At 31.0% G+C, this 14,450-nt stretch overlaps 1 protein-coding gene across 1 annotated transcript in view; it reads left to right on the top strand.

Annotated features, from left to right (window-relative positions):
- The window catches only part of LOC144856236 (uncharacterized), a 34,845-nt gene extending 24,773 nt beyond the window's left edge, over positions 1-10,072 (top strand). The window contains exons 3-7 of the mRNA XM_078714186.1: positions 2,310-2,381; positions 6,548-6,622; positions 7,838-7,909; positions 8,801-8,954; positions 9,765-10,072. Coding sequence (XP_078570312.1) covers positions 2,310-2,381; positions 6,548-6,622; positions 7,838-7,909; positions 8,801-8,954; positions 9,765-9,785 — 394 coding nt within the window. The 3' untranslated portion in view covers positions 9,786-10,072. The remainder of the gene's footprint in view (positions 1-2,309; positions 2,382-6,547; positions 6,623-7,837; positions 7,910-8,800; positions 8,955-9,764) is intronic.
- Positions 10,073-14,450: the final 4,378 nt, after the last annotated feature.

Genomic DNA, 14,450 nt, shown 5'->3' on the forward strand with positions numbered 1-14,450 from the left:
TAGAAGGAAAACAATACTTAATGCACTTTAAATAAGTTCTTATAAGTGCAAGAAAAAAAAACTAAAAGCTATAAAGCATAACTATGAATTAATAATTGTTATTATTAGCGTTATCCGTCCGTAAGATAAACTTAATTTATCATTTTCTAGAGTTTAGGCATCTGGCAACAACCACAAATAATACACTACCTTCTCCCCTTTTTTTCTGATTTTCAAGTTTTATAAATAAAGGTGAGGTGATATCTGTTTGTACACATTACATTTTCCCCTCTCCCTCAGATTTGCACCTCCTCATGGCAATATTAGCTTGCCTTTCATTTGACATTGTTTCGAGTGCCAAACAAAGTCTAAATCGCCCACTGAAATGCTGCATACAAGGTATTGTTTTTGCCTAACATAATCTTACTGACACATTTCAGAACGTGGTTAAAGCAAAGACCTCCATTTTAAGCCGAAGTAACGTATTCTGGTCTAACACACCCGATTATCGGTACAGTATCCCGATTTCTCCAGTAACATTAAAATTCGATAAAACAGCATCATTAAACATTATGATTAATGTATTCTTAATATAAATGATAAAAAATATGTACTAATTTAACATAAGCTCGAGCTCCTGTACGTAGTTTGTTGTATAACTGGTATGTTTTATTAAATGAGAAATTATATAATTATTATAAATGTTTATTCTTAACCTAATGATACAAGAACCACATGTGATACATTTAAGATTCTGTATTACCAAATTGAAATAATTGTCATATGTCGAGATAGCATTGACAATCGTTTAAAAACACAGACAATCCAGACGCATGGCGTTAAATGTTAAAGTTTCTCTATGCGGTTGTCCACAGTAAAACAAGAAGGAATCGGCACACTCGACATAATTATTTCGATTCACGTATAATCTACAATAGTGTTATAAGCTTATTTTGCACGCGGAACAAATATTATATATCTTCCTCTCATGAAAACGTCATTATAAGAGCCATTTGTTATCTATGTGTGGTGGTACGTATACGTTTGCGTTATCCCTCCATTACTACAGTAGTGAACTATGACATATTGTTTCATTTCATGTATGATTTGCAATAGTGTTGTAATAAGCTTATTGTTCACACGGAACAAATGTAATATATCTTCCTCTCATGAAAACGTCATTATGTGAGGCATCTGTTATATAATGTAGTGTGGTACGTACATGAACAGCGTTATTCCTCCGTAGTTAGGTGAACTTAGGAAATATCAATTCCATCGGCACAAATGAGAGAATCATTCGAGAACTCGTCCTTATGATTATCGAAAATTGATGTCATTATAATAAGTCTGATGTATATTAATGACATTGCATGCTTTTTATTTCTTCATGTTTATATTTGTCAGATCTTTTAAAAAGAAATTTGGACAAATCAGAATTTTGTATCGGGTGAACTATTAAACGGTGATAAGGCACAGTTAAGTGTAACTTTATGCTTTAGTGTAATAGTGTTGTAATAAGCTTATTGTGCACGAGGAACAAATATTGTATATCTTCCTCTCATGAAAACGTCAGTTTAACTCTTTTCTTCATAAAAACAATTATTTTATTTTAGAAATTAATACTTCAATGAAATATGTCTGTTTCATGCGTAATACGTTCAAATGTAATATCTCTCTTTTTGCTCTTTTTGAGTTTTTCTATTTTGGCATTGTTTATGCGAACTCAAGACTATTTAATTCAGTTACTGTAGCACCGTCGGCGGCCATAACGAAACGTAAAAATATAGCAAAACACATGGATCATCGTCATTTAACTGTTGTATTGTATTGTAGATATTGATCTATGTCATCATATGATACAGCTGAAACATGCAAATAATGATAATACGAGCTAAAGTAACATTAAACAAGTATTAGTATGTCCTTGTATATACCTTGTAATGGTTTCACTGCTGGAGTGACACGCCTAATTAGACATAAGCTTTTTTTTACCTCTGCTGGCACAATTAGATAGGCCTATTTATTGTTATGTTTTGTTTGTTTTTCGAAATTAATAAATAGATAATGTTTTATCATACTATCCCTTGGTACTGTATATATTATTTATTACATTTTTCACGATTTTCAGGTGGTTGACCAATAACCAAATAACAACATTACCAGCAAATGTGTTCGAATGTTTCTCTTGTTTATAATACTTTTGAAAATAGTTTATTTTCGTTGTAATAAAACCACACTTATTGTCACATAATTTCATTTTTTACCCTTTGCAAAGACAGAATATTCATCCAAAACTAAACTTATTTATTGCATTTTTTCACGGTTTTCAGGTACTTGTCCAGAAACCAAATAACTACATTACCAGCAAATGTGTTTGATGGTTTGACATCATTGACAGAACTGTGAGTGCTTTCTATTGTTTATCATACTTTTGAAAATAGTATATTTTCGTTGTAATATAACCACACTTATTGTCACATCATATCATTTTTTAACCCTTTGTAAAGACAAAATATTCATCCAAAACTAAAATAATATAATATGCCTGTTTTTGTTTGATTATGATTGATCACTAAACCTTTATTTTAACACAAGCTCCTGTATGTAGTTGTATTGTGTGTAATGATAGGCCTACTTGTATTCGTTTGTTTTAGAGTAAATTATTATCATTATTAGTAAATGTTATTGAATGAAAAATAATATTATTATGAGAGGCATCGGGTAGCTATCCCTCCGTAGAGTGGAATAGCACTTGTTCTTTATTCGCACGTGTCATTATGGGGGCGCATCGGTTACCTAATGTGGTGGTACGTACATTATTAGCGTTATCCGTCCGTAAGATAAACTTAATTTAAAATTTGAACCAGCGTTATAGGCATCTGGCAACAAACAAACATACACATTCTCCTCTTTTTTCTGTTTTTCAAGTTCTATAAATAAAGGGATCACAATAATTGGGGAGCAGGAACATCCCGTCAAACAACTAGTCTCTTGATTTCGGCCTTCACACTGGGTCAGTAATAGCTTGCGTGTGAGGTGTTATCTGTGTCTACACTTTATATTTCCCCTCCCTCCATATTTGCACTTCCTCATGCTAAAATCAGCCAATGTGCTTTACATCTCAATAATTAACACACTTAGCTTTAATAATGTTTAAAAAAATGTGGTCACATGTGTTTAAATTTTTCCGATTTTGTTTTCTTCAGTGCTGAATAACTGGCACTCTTCTAACTTCTAGCGACGCAACGTAACGCAACCTACGCAACGTAAGAAAATGCCCTTCCGATAATTGTGTTTTCCCTCGCCTGCGTGAAATCAAACCTGCGGCTTTGCAGCATTGTAGCGTCGTCGGTTCCCACTTGTGATTACGCAATACAGCAGTTTGCGTCGATACGTCGCTGCGTTACGTTGCGTTGCGTTCTAGTGGGAACCACGCTTAAGTAAACAATATTACTTTATTGATATTATTATATTTGAAATTAAGATGAAGTTTACAAGGAACATACAAATAACACAATAATAAATATACCACAGAACGTCTGAACCTCTATTATGTTATATCAAAATATTCCGACGGGGCAGATCCAGGGGTAGCGATTGCTTTGCGCTACCAATTTTGAAAGCCAAATTAGATAATTAGATACGAAAACAAAAATAGACACGCCTCCGTACAACTGCGCAAATGGAGCGCACTTGGCAAGACTTGTCAGAAATCCTGGATGATCCGTTCGGCTCGTTACCGATTCACGTAGCCTATACTCTGCAATAGTGTTGTAATAAGCTTAATGTGCACGTAGAACAAATATTATATACCTTCCTCTCATGAAAACGTCAGTTTAACTCTATGCCTCTTAAAAACAATTATTTTATTTTTGGAAGTAATACTCTTACGGAATATGTCTGTTTAATGTGTAATACGTTCAAATGTAATATCTTTCTGTTGCTCTTTTTGAGTTTTTCTATTTTGGCATTATTTGCGAACAAGACTATTTAATTCAGTTACTGTAGCACCATCGACGGCCATAACCAAACGTAAAAATATAGCAGAACACATGGATCATAGGCATTAAACGGTTGTATTGTATCGTAGATATTGATCTACATCCAGAAATCATATGATATGGAAAGTATTTCTAAATTAATAAAATAGATAATTTTTATCTTACTATTCTTTGGTACTGTATATATACTGTACTTATTTATTGCATTTTTTCACGGTTTTCAGGTACTTGTACAATAACCAAATAACTACATTAACAGCAAATGTGTTTGATGGTTTGATATCATTGACAGAACTGAGAGTGCTTTCTCTTGTTTATCATACTTTTGAAAATAGTATATTTTCGTTGTAATATAACCACACTTATTGTCACATCATTTTATTTTTTACCCTTTGCCCTATTCGTATAATTATTATTATCATTATTAGTAAAAAGTGTTATTTTTTACGCGTGATTTAGGCCTATATTTGTCCAGCCTTTTCTAGTAATTTTACCAGCTTTCAAACGATTTCGACTTAAAATCACGTCATACGAGCACGTCGAATTGGACAATTTGCGCCCGTTTTTGATTAAAAAGTAAAAAAAATCGTCAAAATTATGCCTTTTTTTAAACAGTCATAGTTTCTAAACTACATGGTGAAGTTTTTTTTTTACATATTCTGGAAGTAGATGAGTTGTTGATATCGGATCATGTATCAATATGGCTAACTAGACATTTTGACGTCATCGTATGGCCACTCGAATATAAAATATAGGATTTTTGTCTCTTTTGTCATAGCTCATCACATTTAATAAAACGCATCTCCACTTATCCGTATTCCATTTCCCCACATTTTTTTATATTGTCTAGGTCAATCAATTATCTTTCGCATGATTTACCATTTTTAAAATTGTGATGACTTCATCATGTTCAAAAGCGTGAATAACTTTGGTCACTTTTTTTCATCATTCCAATAAATTTAAATTTATTATAGCTCCTCAGAATAAAAAGTGATACTCATTATTAAAACGTTTTCTGGAAGCTGGAATTCATGTACAAATTATGCGAATCGGATGTTTTGACGTTTGACGTTTTATCTTGACATTTAAGAGAGCGCGCTTCCGTATTCTACGTATCCAAATTTATTCAACACGTTGATATGTTGTTGCTCAGATAATTTCCTTCCAAAATTGCTATCTACGTGTTTCATTTTGATGACATCATCATGGTAAAAATTGGATGAAAAAGCGGGTCCCGGTATTTTCACCTATTCTGCACTGTATGTAGTACGTATACAGATATATAGTGTATACTCTATATTCTTAGACGTGACACAAAATAGAGAGCACACTAACATTTTTTCAATGGCATAATCGTTTTTCTGTGCGCAATATTCTAAAGTATGACGTGCACGAGGCGTTTGCGCTGCGGATAACCTAACTCGTCCATAGTGACGAGTTCAAATCTAGTTGTTATTATCATTATTAGTAAATATTATTAAATGAAAAATAATGTTATTATGAGAGGCATTGGTTATCTTTCCCTCCGTACGGTGGAATAGCTGCACTTGTTCTTTATTCGCACGCGCAACACATGGTTTGTATCTTTCTCTTATAAAAAACGTCATAATGGGGGCGCATCGGTTATCAATGTGGTGATACGTACATTCAGTTTCAGTTTTATTTCACACAGCATAGTGTACTATATACATTTGTACTTTGTGTTTAAGTCTGAACCTCCAAATAAAACAAACATTAACTATTGTGATGACTGAAATAATCTAGAAGGAAAACAATACTTAATGCACTTTAAATAAGTTCTTATAAGTGCAAGAAAAAAAAACTTAAAAAGCTATAAAGCATAACTATGAATTAATAATTGTTATTATTAGCGTTATCCGTCCGTAAGATAAACTTAATTTATCATTTTCTAGAGTTTAGGAATCTGGCAACAACCACAAATAATACACTACCTTCTCCCCTTTTTTTCTGATTTTCAAGTTTTATAAATAAAGTTGAGGTGATATCTGTTTGGAATTGTACACTTTATATTTTCCGCTCCCTCAGATTTGCACCTCCTCGTGGCAAAAATTAGCCTGCCTTTCATTTGACATTGTTTCAAATGCCAGACTCAAAATTCAAAATCGCCCACTGAAATGCTGAATACAAATAACTGTACTGTGAAATATAGCAGACAAATGTAGTGGTTATCTATTTATTGTATTGTTATACAGTATTATTATTAATATTGTTTTAAATAGACTACCATATACATTTAATAATCTAAATTGCAATCATATTGACATTTTTAATGATAGGCTTGGTTATTTTAAGAGGAAGATTATGTGTTCACTTCTTGAACAGCCTGCATAACCTGTTTGATCAATATACATTTTAAATTGAAATTGTTTATGGCATGCTGATCTATTTATCTATCTATTTATATCTGTATTTTATTGTTAACCGTTTTTTATGTTGTATTGTTTTATGTTTCAAACCTGTAAGTGGCGGAATTTATCGCTGTTGGTTTTGATTGAATAACAAATCAATCTGTTTTAAATGTGTGTCTTTTTTTTCAATATTTGCAGGTATTTAGATAATAACGATATAACTACAATAGATCAAGGTGCATTTTCTGCTTTTGCTTCATCACTGTCAACACTGTAAGTTAATATTGTATAGACTTGTCATAATTCTCTGTTATTGTCTTTTTTCTGTTTTCGCCTTTCGATGTTTTCTATACAGTGTGTACAAATACTATACGTATGAAACGCCATGTTTGTCAAAATATTTAATAATATACATGTAGTTGTTTGATGCTCTGTAAAATTATCGGAATCATATTCATTAATTCTTGTAGTAACTTTGCCATACAACAGCTTATGTGTCGTAGACATAGTCTGCAAAATCTGTACATTTTATAATAGCTTTGCTCTCGATATACACACATGGTACACGTCCGTTGGACACCCGATTCTCGTACGGTGGTACCTGTTTATGTCTAAAAGCAATACACAACACCTGCAGTTTCCTTTCTTTCACTAAAAATTTCATTGCTTTCTTTTCAAATATGATGTTTGACTATTAAGTCTAATTTAAATACCATAACAGTGCCATATTTAACACAGTGTCACCCCGGTCATAGACATGAACGCGCATTTGAGCACAACACGACTTTAAAACATTGGCATGAGGTCATTGTATCTTTGTCCAGTAAAGATAAGTCAACATTAGAACAAATTGCAACAACAATTTTGTTTGGTTTTGTTTGCTTGATATGGTCCAAATGACCATCATATCTAAAGTTTACCAAAAAGAAATTGGGTTAATTAACATACATTCAAAATGACCGCCATTTACCACTTGAAGCCTCATAATATATTCTAAGTGATAGCACGGATAGATATAACAAATGATATGATAAATGTTATAACTATAATTATTAGCATATTTAAATTACAGTTTGACGTCATAACGTGTAGTTAAATATGTCTGTTTTGTAATGAAATTAGTTTAAATTATTGTAAATTTAATAGTACTATATAGGCTTAGATATAATATCTAAAATGAGCTGACGTAAACAATGATAACAAGAAGTGTTCCTTACCTTTCCGAGTAGCAAACAATAATTTGTGGATAACATGTACTTACTACCCCAGATCTAGGCAAAACGCAAATGAGATGACCAATCGCAAGCAACAGTTCGGATGACCTATTTTTATATCGTGATTTGGCAAATTACTTACAGCGTCCGTGCGTTACGTCCAAGTTACGAACGAACAGGATAAACCACTAAAGACATAAGAATGAGAAATGTCTTCATGACTTAATACCACTGAATCGTTTACTCATTTAAATTTTAAAATGTTTTTTTGCAGTTTGATATTTGGCAACGAATTAAAAAATTACAAAGATAGTACTTTTGAAAACTTGATCAACATAAACGAATTGTAAGTATTAACATGGTTTTTTAAAGCTAAGATCATCGTCAAAAGTGTGCAATTTATTAATATATACAATTAATATAAAAAAACATGAACCAACAAGTCGGTGTAAAGTTTACATTGATATTGTTATTGGTCCGATGGTCACATACTTCCATCAAATTAACTTAAAAACATGAATTTCGCATAAAATTTAAGATAACTTAAATCTAATCAAATAAAATCGACTTAAAAGTACGAACGTATGTTCAGGTAAGACATCATTATCGAATTACTAAGTCGATATAGCAAGACATTTCAATAATAAGTGTTTTGTCCAAAAAAACATTAAAGATTGAATAGGCTATTTGTAGTTTTAATAAAGTTTACTACTAAAAAAAAAAGAAAAAAACAAATGTTTTTTCATTTATAAAACATAAACGCCAATCTGAATTTTTGGCTATAAATTACAGTTTGTTTAGAAATATTATTTAATATACTATTTAATATAATACAATTATATTATAATATAATGCATTTTATTTAATATAATAGTAAATGTTCATAATATAACGCTAAAACCAAATAATATAATACAAAACAATAACTTGTTACATTTTTCACATAATATATTAGAAATAGATATAATATAATGTATTTTGATACATTAATTTGTATAATATAATGCTAAAACCAAGTAGGCCTAATATAATGCAAAACGTATAATTCATTACAATACAATATTTATAATATAATAAAAAATGATATAATAATATAATATTTCGAATACTTCAGACAGCTTAGGCTTGCCATAATTTTAGGCTATAAATTACAGTTTGTTCAGGAAATTTTTTTTTTCTTGATCCATGGTCAAAGTGAATAACTATCATGTTTTTATTTATACATCACCAAAAATAGGCATTCGGATCATCGCCGCATTTGCTGCCTTGTTTATAAAATTGAAGTCTGCGAGCCGAGAGTTACCCTTGCAGCATGTAAAGAAATATTAAAGGGAAAATTCCGAGAGTTGATGTGTCCGATGGATTCGACAAGAAGCACCGATGATTTTACGGTATTGTACAGTAGTATATGAATACACAGCACTGTGTTATCTTACCTTAACACTGACAATCCACCCAACTAAGTAATATTTTATTCTTCTTTTTTTGGTCTTTTATTTCATTCTGCTGTACACTTTAAACGGTCTCTATTATTCTCTGTATACTATAGAAAAACAAAAATTGTGGGTTTTTTCAGTTGTTATATTTTTTAAGCAGTTACATTAATGTGACGGGTAAAAGGACATTCTTAAATACCAATTCCATTAAGTTTTACACATTCAGAAGCATTTTAAAGAAATTACTTTCTCGCGACAAACGCCTTGTTTCTGTCTTTCTGGCTGTTATTATTATTATCATTTGTATCGCTGAGCGAAATTAGGAGTTATAAGAATATGTTGTTGAAAAGAAATCTCTTTAAAATGCTATTTTTATTTGCCATCCCATGATTTAAGTTTTGGGAGGTCAATCCTCTCACCGTTCCCACGCCTGTGTTGAACGTCAGTGGATTTTCATTTAAAGCGGTGAATTTGCAACTCGCAAAATCGATAGAACTTTGTCTAGCTTCGGGCGAATCTTTTCGCGTGACGTGTAAATGCTCAGTGGGAACCGGCTTGGCACTTACTTAGTTTGCATGTGAACATGTAGGCAATTGTACAAATCCCAAACGAGGCCGATCATTTCCTCAGGAATGTCCCACTACCCCGTTTGAACAGAAACGCATTATGATTATCGGAAACAACAACAGAAATCGGTAAAAATTATGATTCCTAATTTTCTTTCCATTTTTAATAATTGTTTTTACGTTTTTTTTTCTTGTGCAGACGGTGGCTCCTGATTTCTGAACTGAGAAGGCGATAAAGCATATTCCGTTAACAACGTTACAACCAAGATGGCCACGGATACTTTCATTCTGGCCATCGGCTTCTGGTTAGCGGAAGTGGCAGACATACTCTGCTTTCCATCGTAATTTTCGCCGATATGCACTGTTTGTCGTTAAGGCTTTGTGTACAACTCGTAAAACTTAAAAACAAGGTTTCCTCTGAAATTTCCAGACGAAGACTAATAATTTAATCGTGTTTATATCAATTATTTTTACAGTTTATTGTTTTCTAAATGTTTTTTTTATTGCATTTTTAATTTTTCATTAATGACCTTACAACACTTCATTATCACAACAATCAAGCCTCATGTATTTATTGTACAATGATTGTTTTTTCCAAATGCTACTTCATGTAATTCTGCACAAAACAATATTCAATACTGCAGACCTTAATTCCATCTTTCTGTTTCTATCCGATCCGATTTACTACAAATAAATAACAAACTTTATTTTGAGAAATAATAAACTGCATTTATAGGCCTGACTTATGTAACGGAAAAGTCATGATAAGGCAAATTATACAATACATAACCATTGGTTATACTATAATTACAACGATATAATGATATGCCTATAAAGTGAATATAATACAAACACGTGCTTTTTCTAGCTGAGCTGTGGGCTACATAATACTTATACTACTACTGTAGGTCATTCAGCAGCTTCATGCTTCTAAATAAACCCTTTAATCCAGCCCTCACTCTAACTCTAGGCTTCTTTAAGCCTCTAAACCTCAGTCCATCTTCAGGCTAAGCTGTAATTGTATCTACTCAACAAGCTACATATTACAAAAGAACACTGCACAAGTATACATAATAAATAGGTCTAATTTGCATAAACCATATGGTTGTGCTGTGCTTGTGTTGATACCCATCACAATAGAATCACTGAAGTGTGACGGTTAGTTAAGTATAATACAAACACAGGCACAACACACAATAAAGCTAGGGTTGGCACTTACACTTTAATTGTATCTTCTTCTTGTCTGCAAATATTTAAAATGTAAAAACATCCGTATTGTTGTACAGTAGTAGAAATTGACAACATTTAGAGCATTCTAATTCATTTCGAAGTCCCTCTCTTTTGTAAAAGTAATCTCGAAAAGAAGCCCAGCCAAGAGCCCTAATAAAGAAGAAGCCCATGAGCTTCTTCTTAAAGTTTTACGGTTAAACTTATTGATGTACATTGTAGTTTGGTGGATTTGGTAGATAAGTTGTTGTTTTATTTCAGTGTATATAATGTTGGCTTTTTCATTAATATTAAACATTTACATTTATCGATTTACAGTAGTTCGGTGGATTAGCTTTATGTAAGATTTGGTAGATAAAATGTAGTATTTATTTCAATTGTTGTTGGCTTATTTCATTAATATAACCTATACATTTATGGATGTAGTTTGGTGGATTGTATTAGTTTTGTAAGATTTGGAAGATAGAATGTAGTTATATTTCAATTGATGTTGACTTATTTCATTAATATAACATTTACATTTATCGATGTAGTTTGGTGGATTGTATTAGTTTTATGTAAGATTTGGTAGTTAAAATTTAGCATTTATTTCAATTGATGTTGGCTTATTTCATTAATATAACCTATACATTTATGGATGTAGTTTGGTGGATTGTATTAGTTTTATGTAAGATTTGGTAGATAAGATTGTGTTTTATTTCAATTGATGTTGGCTTATTTCATTAATATAACCTATACATTTATCGATGCAGTTTGGTGGATTGTATTAGTTTTATGTAAGATTTGGTAGTTAAAATTTAGCATTTATTTCAATTGATGTTGGCTTTTTCATTAATATAACCTATACATTTATGGATGTAGTTTGGTGGATTGTATTAGTTTTATGTAAGATTTGGTAGATAGAATGTAGTTTTATTGATGTTGGCTTATTTCATTAATATAATCTATACATTTATGGATGTAGTTTGGTGGATTGTATTCGTTTTGTAAGATTTGGTAGATAAAATGTAGTTATATTTCAATTGATGTTGGCTTATTTCATTAATATAACATTTTTACATTTATCGATGTAGTTTGGTGGATTGTATTAGTTTTATGTAAGATTTAGTAGATAAAATGTAGTATTTATTTCAATTGATGTTGGCTTATTTCATTAATATAATCTATACATTTATCGATGTAGTTTGGTGGATTGTATTAGTTTTATGTAAGATTTGGTAGATAAAATGTAGTATTTATTTCAATTGATGTTGGCCTTTTCATTAATATAACCTATACATTTATCGATGTAGTTTGGTGGATTGTATTAGTTTTATGTAACATTTGGCAGATACGATGTGTTATATTTCAATTGATGTTGGCTTATTTCATTAATATAACCTATACATTTATCGATGCAGTTTGGTGGATTGTATTAGTTTTATGTAAGATTTGGTAGTTAAAATTTAGCATTTATTTCAATTGATGTTGGCTTTTTCATTAATATACCTATACATTTATGGATGTAGTTTGGTGGATTGTATTAGTTTTATGTAAGATTTGGTAGATAAGATTGTGTTTTATTGATGTTGGCTTATTTCATTAATATAACCTATACATTTATCGGTGTTGTTTGGTGGATTGTATTAGTTTTATGTAAGATTTGGTAGATAAAATGTAGTATTTATTTCAATTGATGTTGGCTTTTTCATTAATATAACATTTTTACATTTATCGATGTAGTTTGGTGGATTGTATTAGTTTTATGTAAGAATTGATGTTGGCTTATTTCATTAATATAACCTATACATTTATGGATGTAGTTTGGTGGATTGTATTAGTTTTATGTAAGATTTGGTAGATAGAATGTAGTTTTATTACAATTGATGTTGGCTTTTTCATTAATATAACATTTTTACATTTATCGATGTAGTTTGGTGGATTGTATTAGTTTTATGTAACATTTGGCAGATACGATGTGTTATATTTCAATTGATGTTGGCTTATTTCATTAATATAACCTATACATTTATGGATGTAGTTTGGTGGATTGTATTAGTTTTATGTAACATTTGGCAGATACGATGTGTTATATTTCAATTGATGTTGGCTTATTTCATTAATATAACCTATACATTTATCGATGTAGTTTGGTGGATTGTATTAGTTTTATGTAAGATTTGGCAGATACGATGTGTTATATTTCAATTGATGTTGGCTTATTTCATTAATATAACCTATACATTTATCGATGTAGTTTGGTGGATTGTATTAGTTTTATGTAAGATTTGGCACAGATACGATGTGTTATATTTCAATTGATGTTGGCTTATTAATTTCATTATACCTATACATGGATGTATAGTTTGGTGGATTGTATTAGTTTTATGTAAGATTTGATAGATAAAGTATACTATATTATTATAAATAATGTTCGCTTTTCACTAAAATAAAGATAAAGTTATTATTATGAATATTTCATAGGCCATATAAAACAAATACTATAATTGTTTGTATCTCGATCCCCACTGATGAAATTCCTTTTTAAAGAAAAACGAATTTCAAGAGCTGATGTGGGCTAGCCGACCTCGTAAAGATTGAAGCCCACCTCCAAAAAATAACAAATCAAAAAGAAGCCACTCTTTATTTTGAAAATGTAATCTCGAAAAGAGGCCCACCATCGATTTAAAACCCCCTGGGATTATCTGGCATATTTTTAAGATAGTTTAGGCTTCTTTTTCTAGAGGGTCGGTTTGGCAGTGCAACGGATGTCATGTGATTTGTTGATTTTCCATTGCAATTTGCCAAGTAACATTAACAATGTGGATTACTATAATCTATATAAATTAACAATTTAAAAATCAATTAAAAACTTTTTATTTCAAATAATATTATTACAGTATGTGAAGCGCCGCTGATTATGTGCTTATCATCTATAATGTATATCGCTAAATAAGTGTTAATGTTAATACCTTAGTTGGATAATACTGTAGGCATACAACGAATGTGTTAACATGAACAGAAACATGAATCTGGTTCAAGATTTGTTTCGCGGATGAGATATATTATTATTATAGTGGAATTTGATAACAGTAATTTAGTGATAATTGACCCATGACCTCTATCGTTCGTTTAACCTTGTTGGTACCAAAATATATCGGATATGACGAATATGACGAATAGACAAACGGTACTTGCCGTGTACATTGTGGTCAGTCCACTATGAGAGAAGCCGCGTTTATTCTCATCTAATTATTTCCTTAGAAAAAAAAACATAAAAAACTTGAATACTTATTTTATTTGGCCTTTAAAAAATATTGATTTAATTGTTGTGAACCTTATTGTTATAAATATACCATACAAGAGTTGTGTATTTAATGTAATAATATAATTTCAATAGGGGTTGGTGAACCTGTCCATTATTATTATACCGTCATGGGAGTAATGGGCTTTTGAGTATATTATACATATATATACCGGGCGGTTTAGAATTAATGTTCTTTGTTGCCTGTTGTGTTTATATAAATTTATACTGTTTATTTTGTTTATACTGAAATACTCCATTCAGTTTATACTGAAATTTCATTAATTAATTTGAAACGATAAAGATGAGGAAATCTGTGAGAATGAGAAAAAGTCGCCCCAACCGAGACTCGAACTCGGACCGTCTGCTTGATAT

This window comes from Antedon bifida, chromosome 11 (genome assembly GCF_963402885.1).
Source record: "Antedon bifida chromosome 11, ecAntBifi1.1, whole genome shotgun sequence".
NCBI classification, from domain to species: Eukaryota; Metazoa; Echinodermata; class Crinoidea; order Comatulida; family Antedonidae; genus Antedon; species Antedon bifida.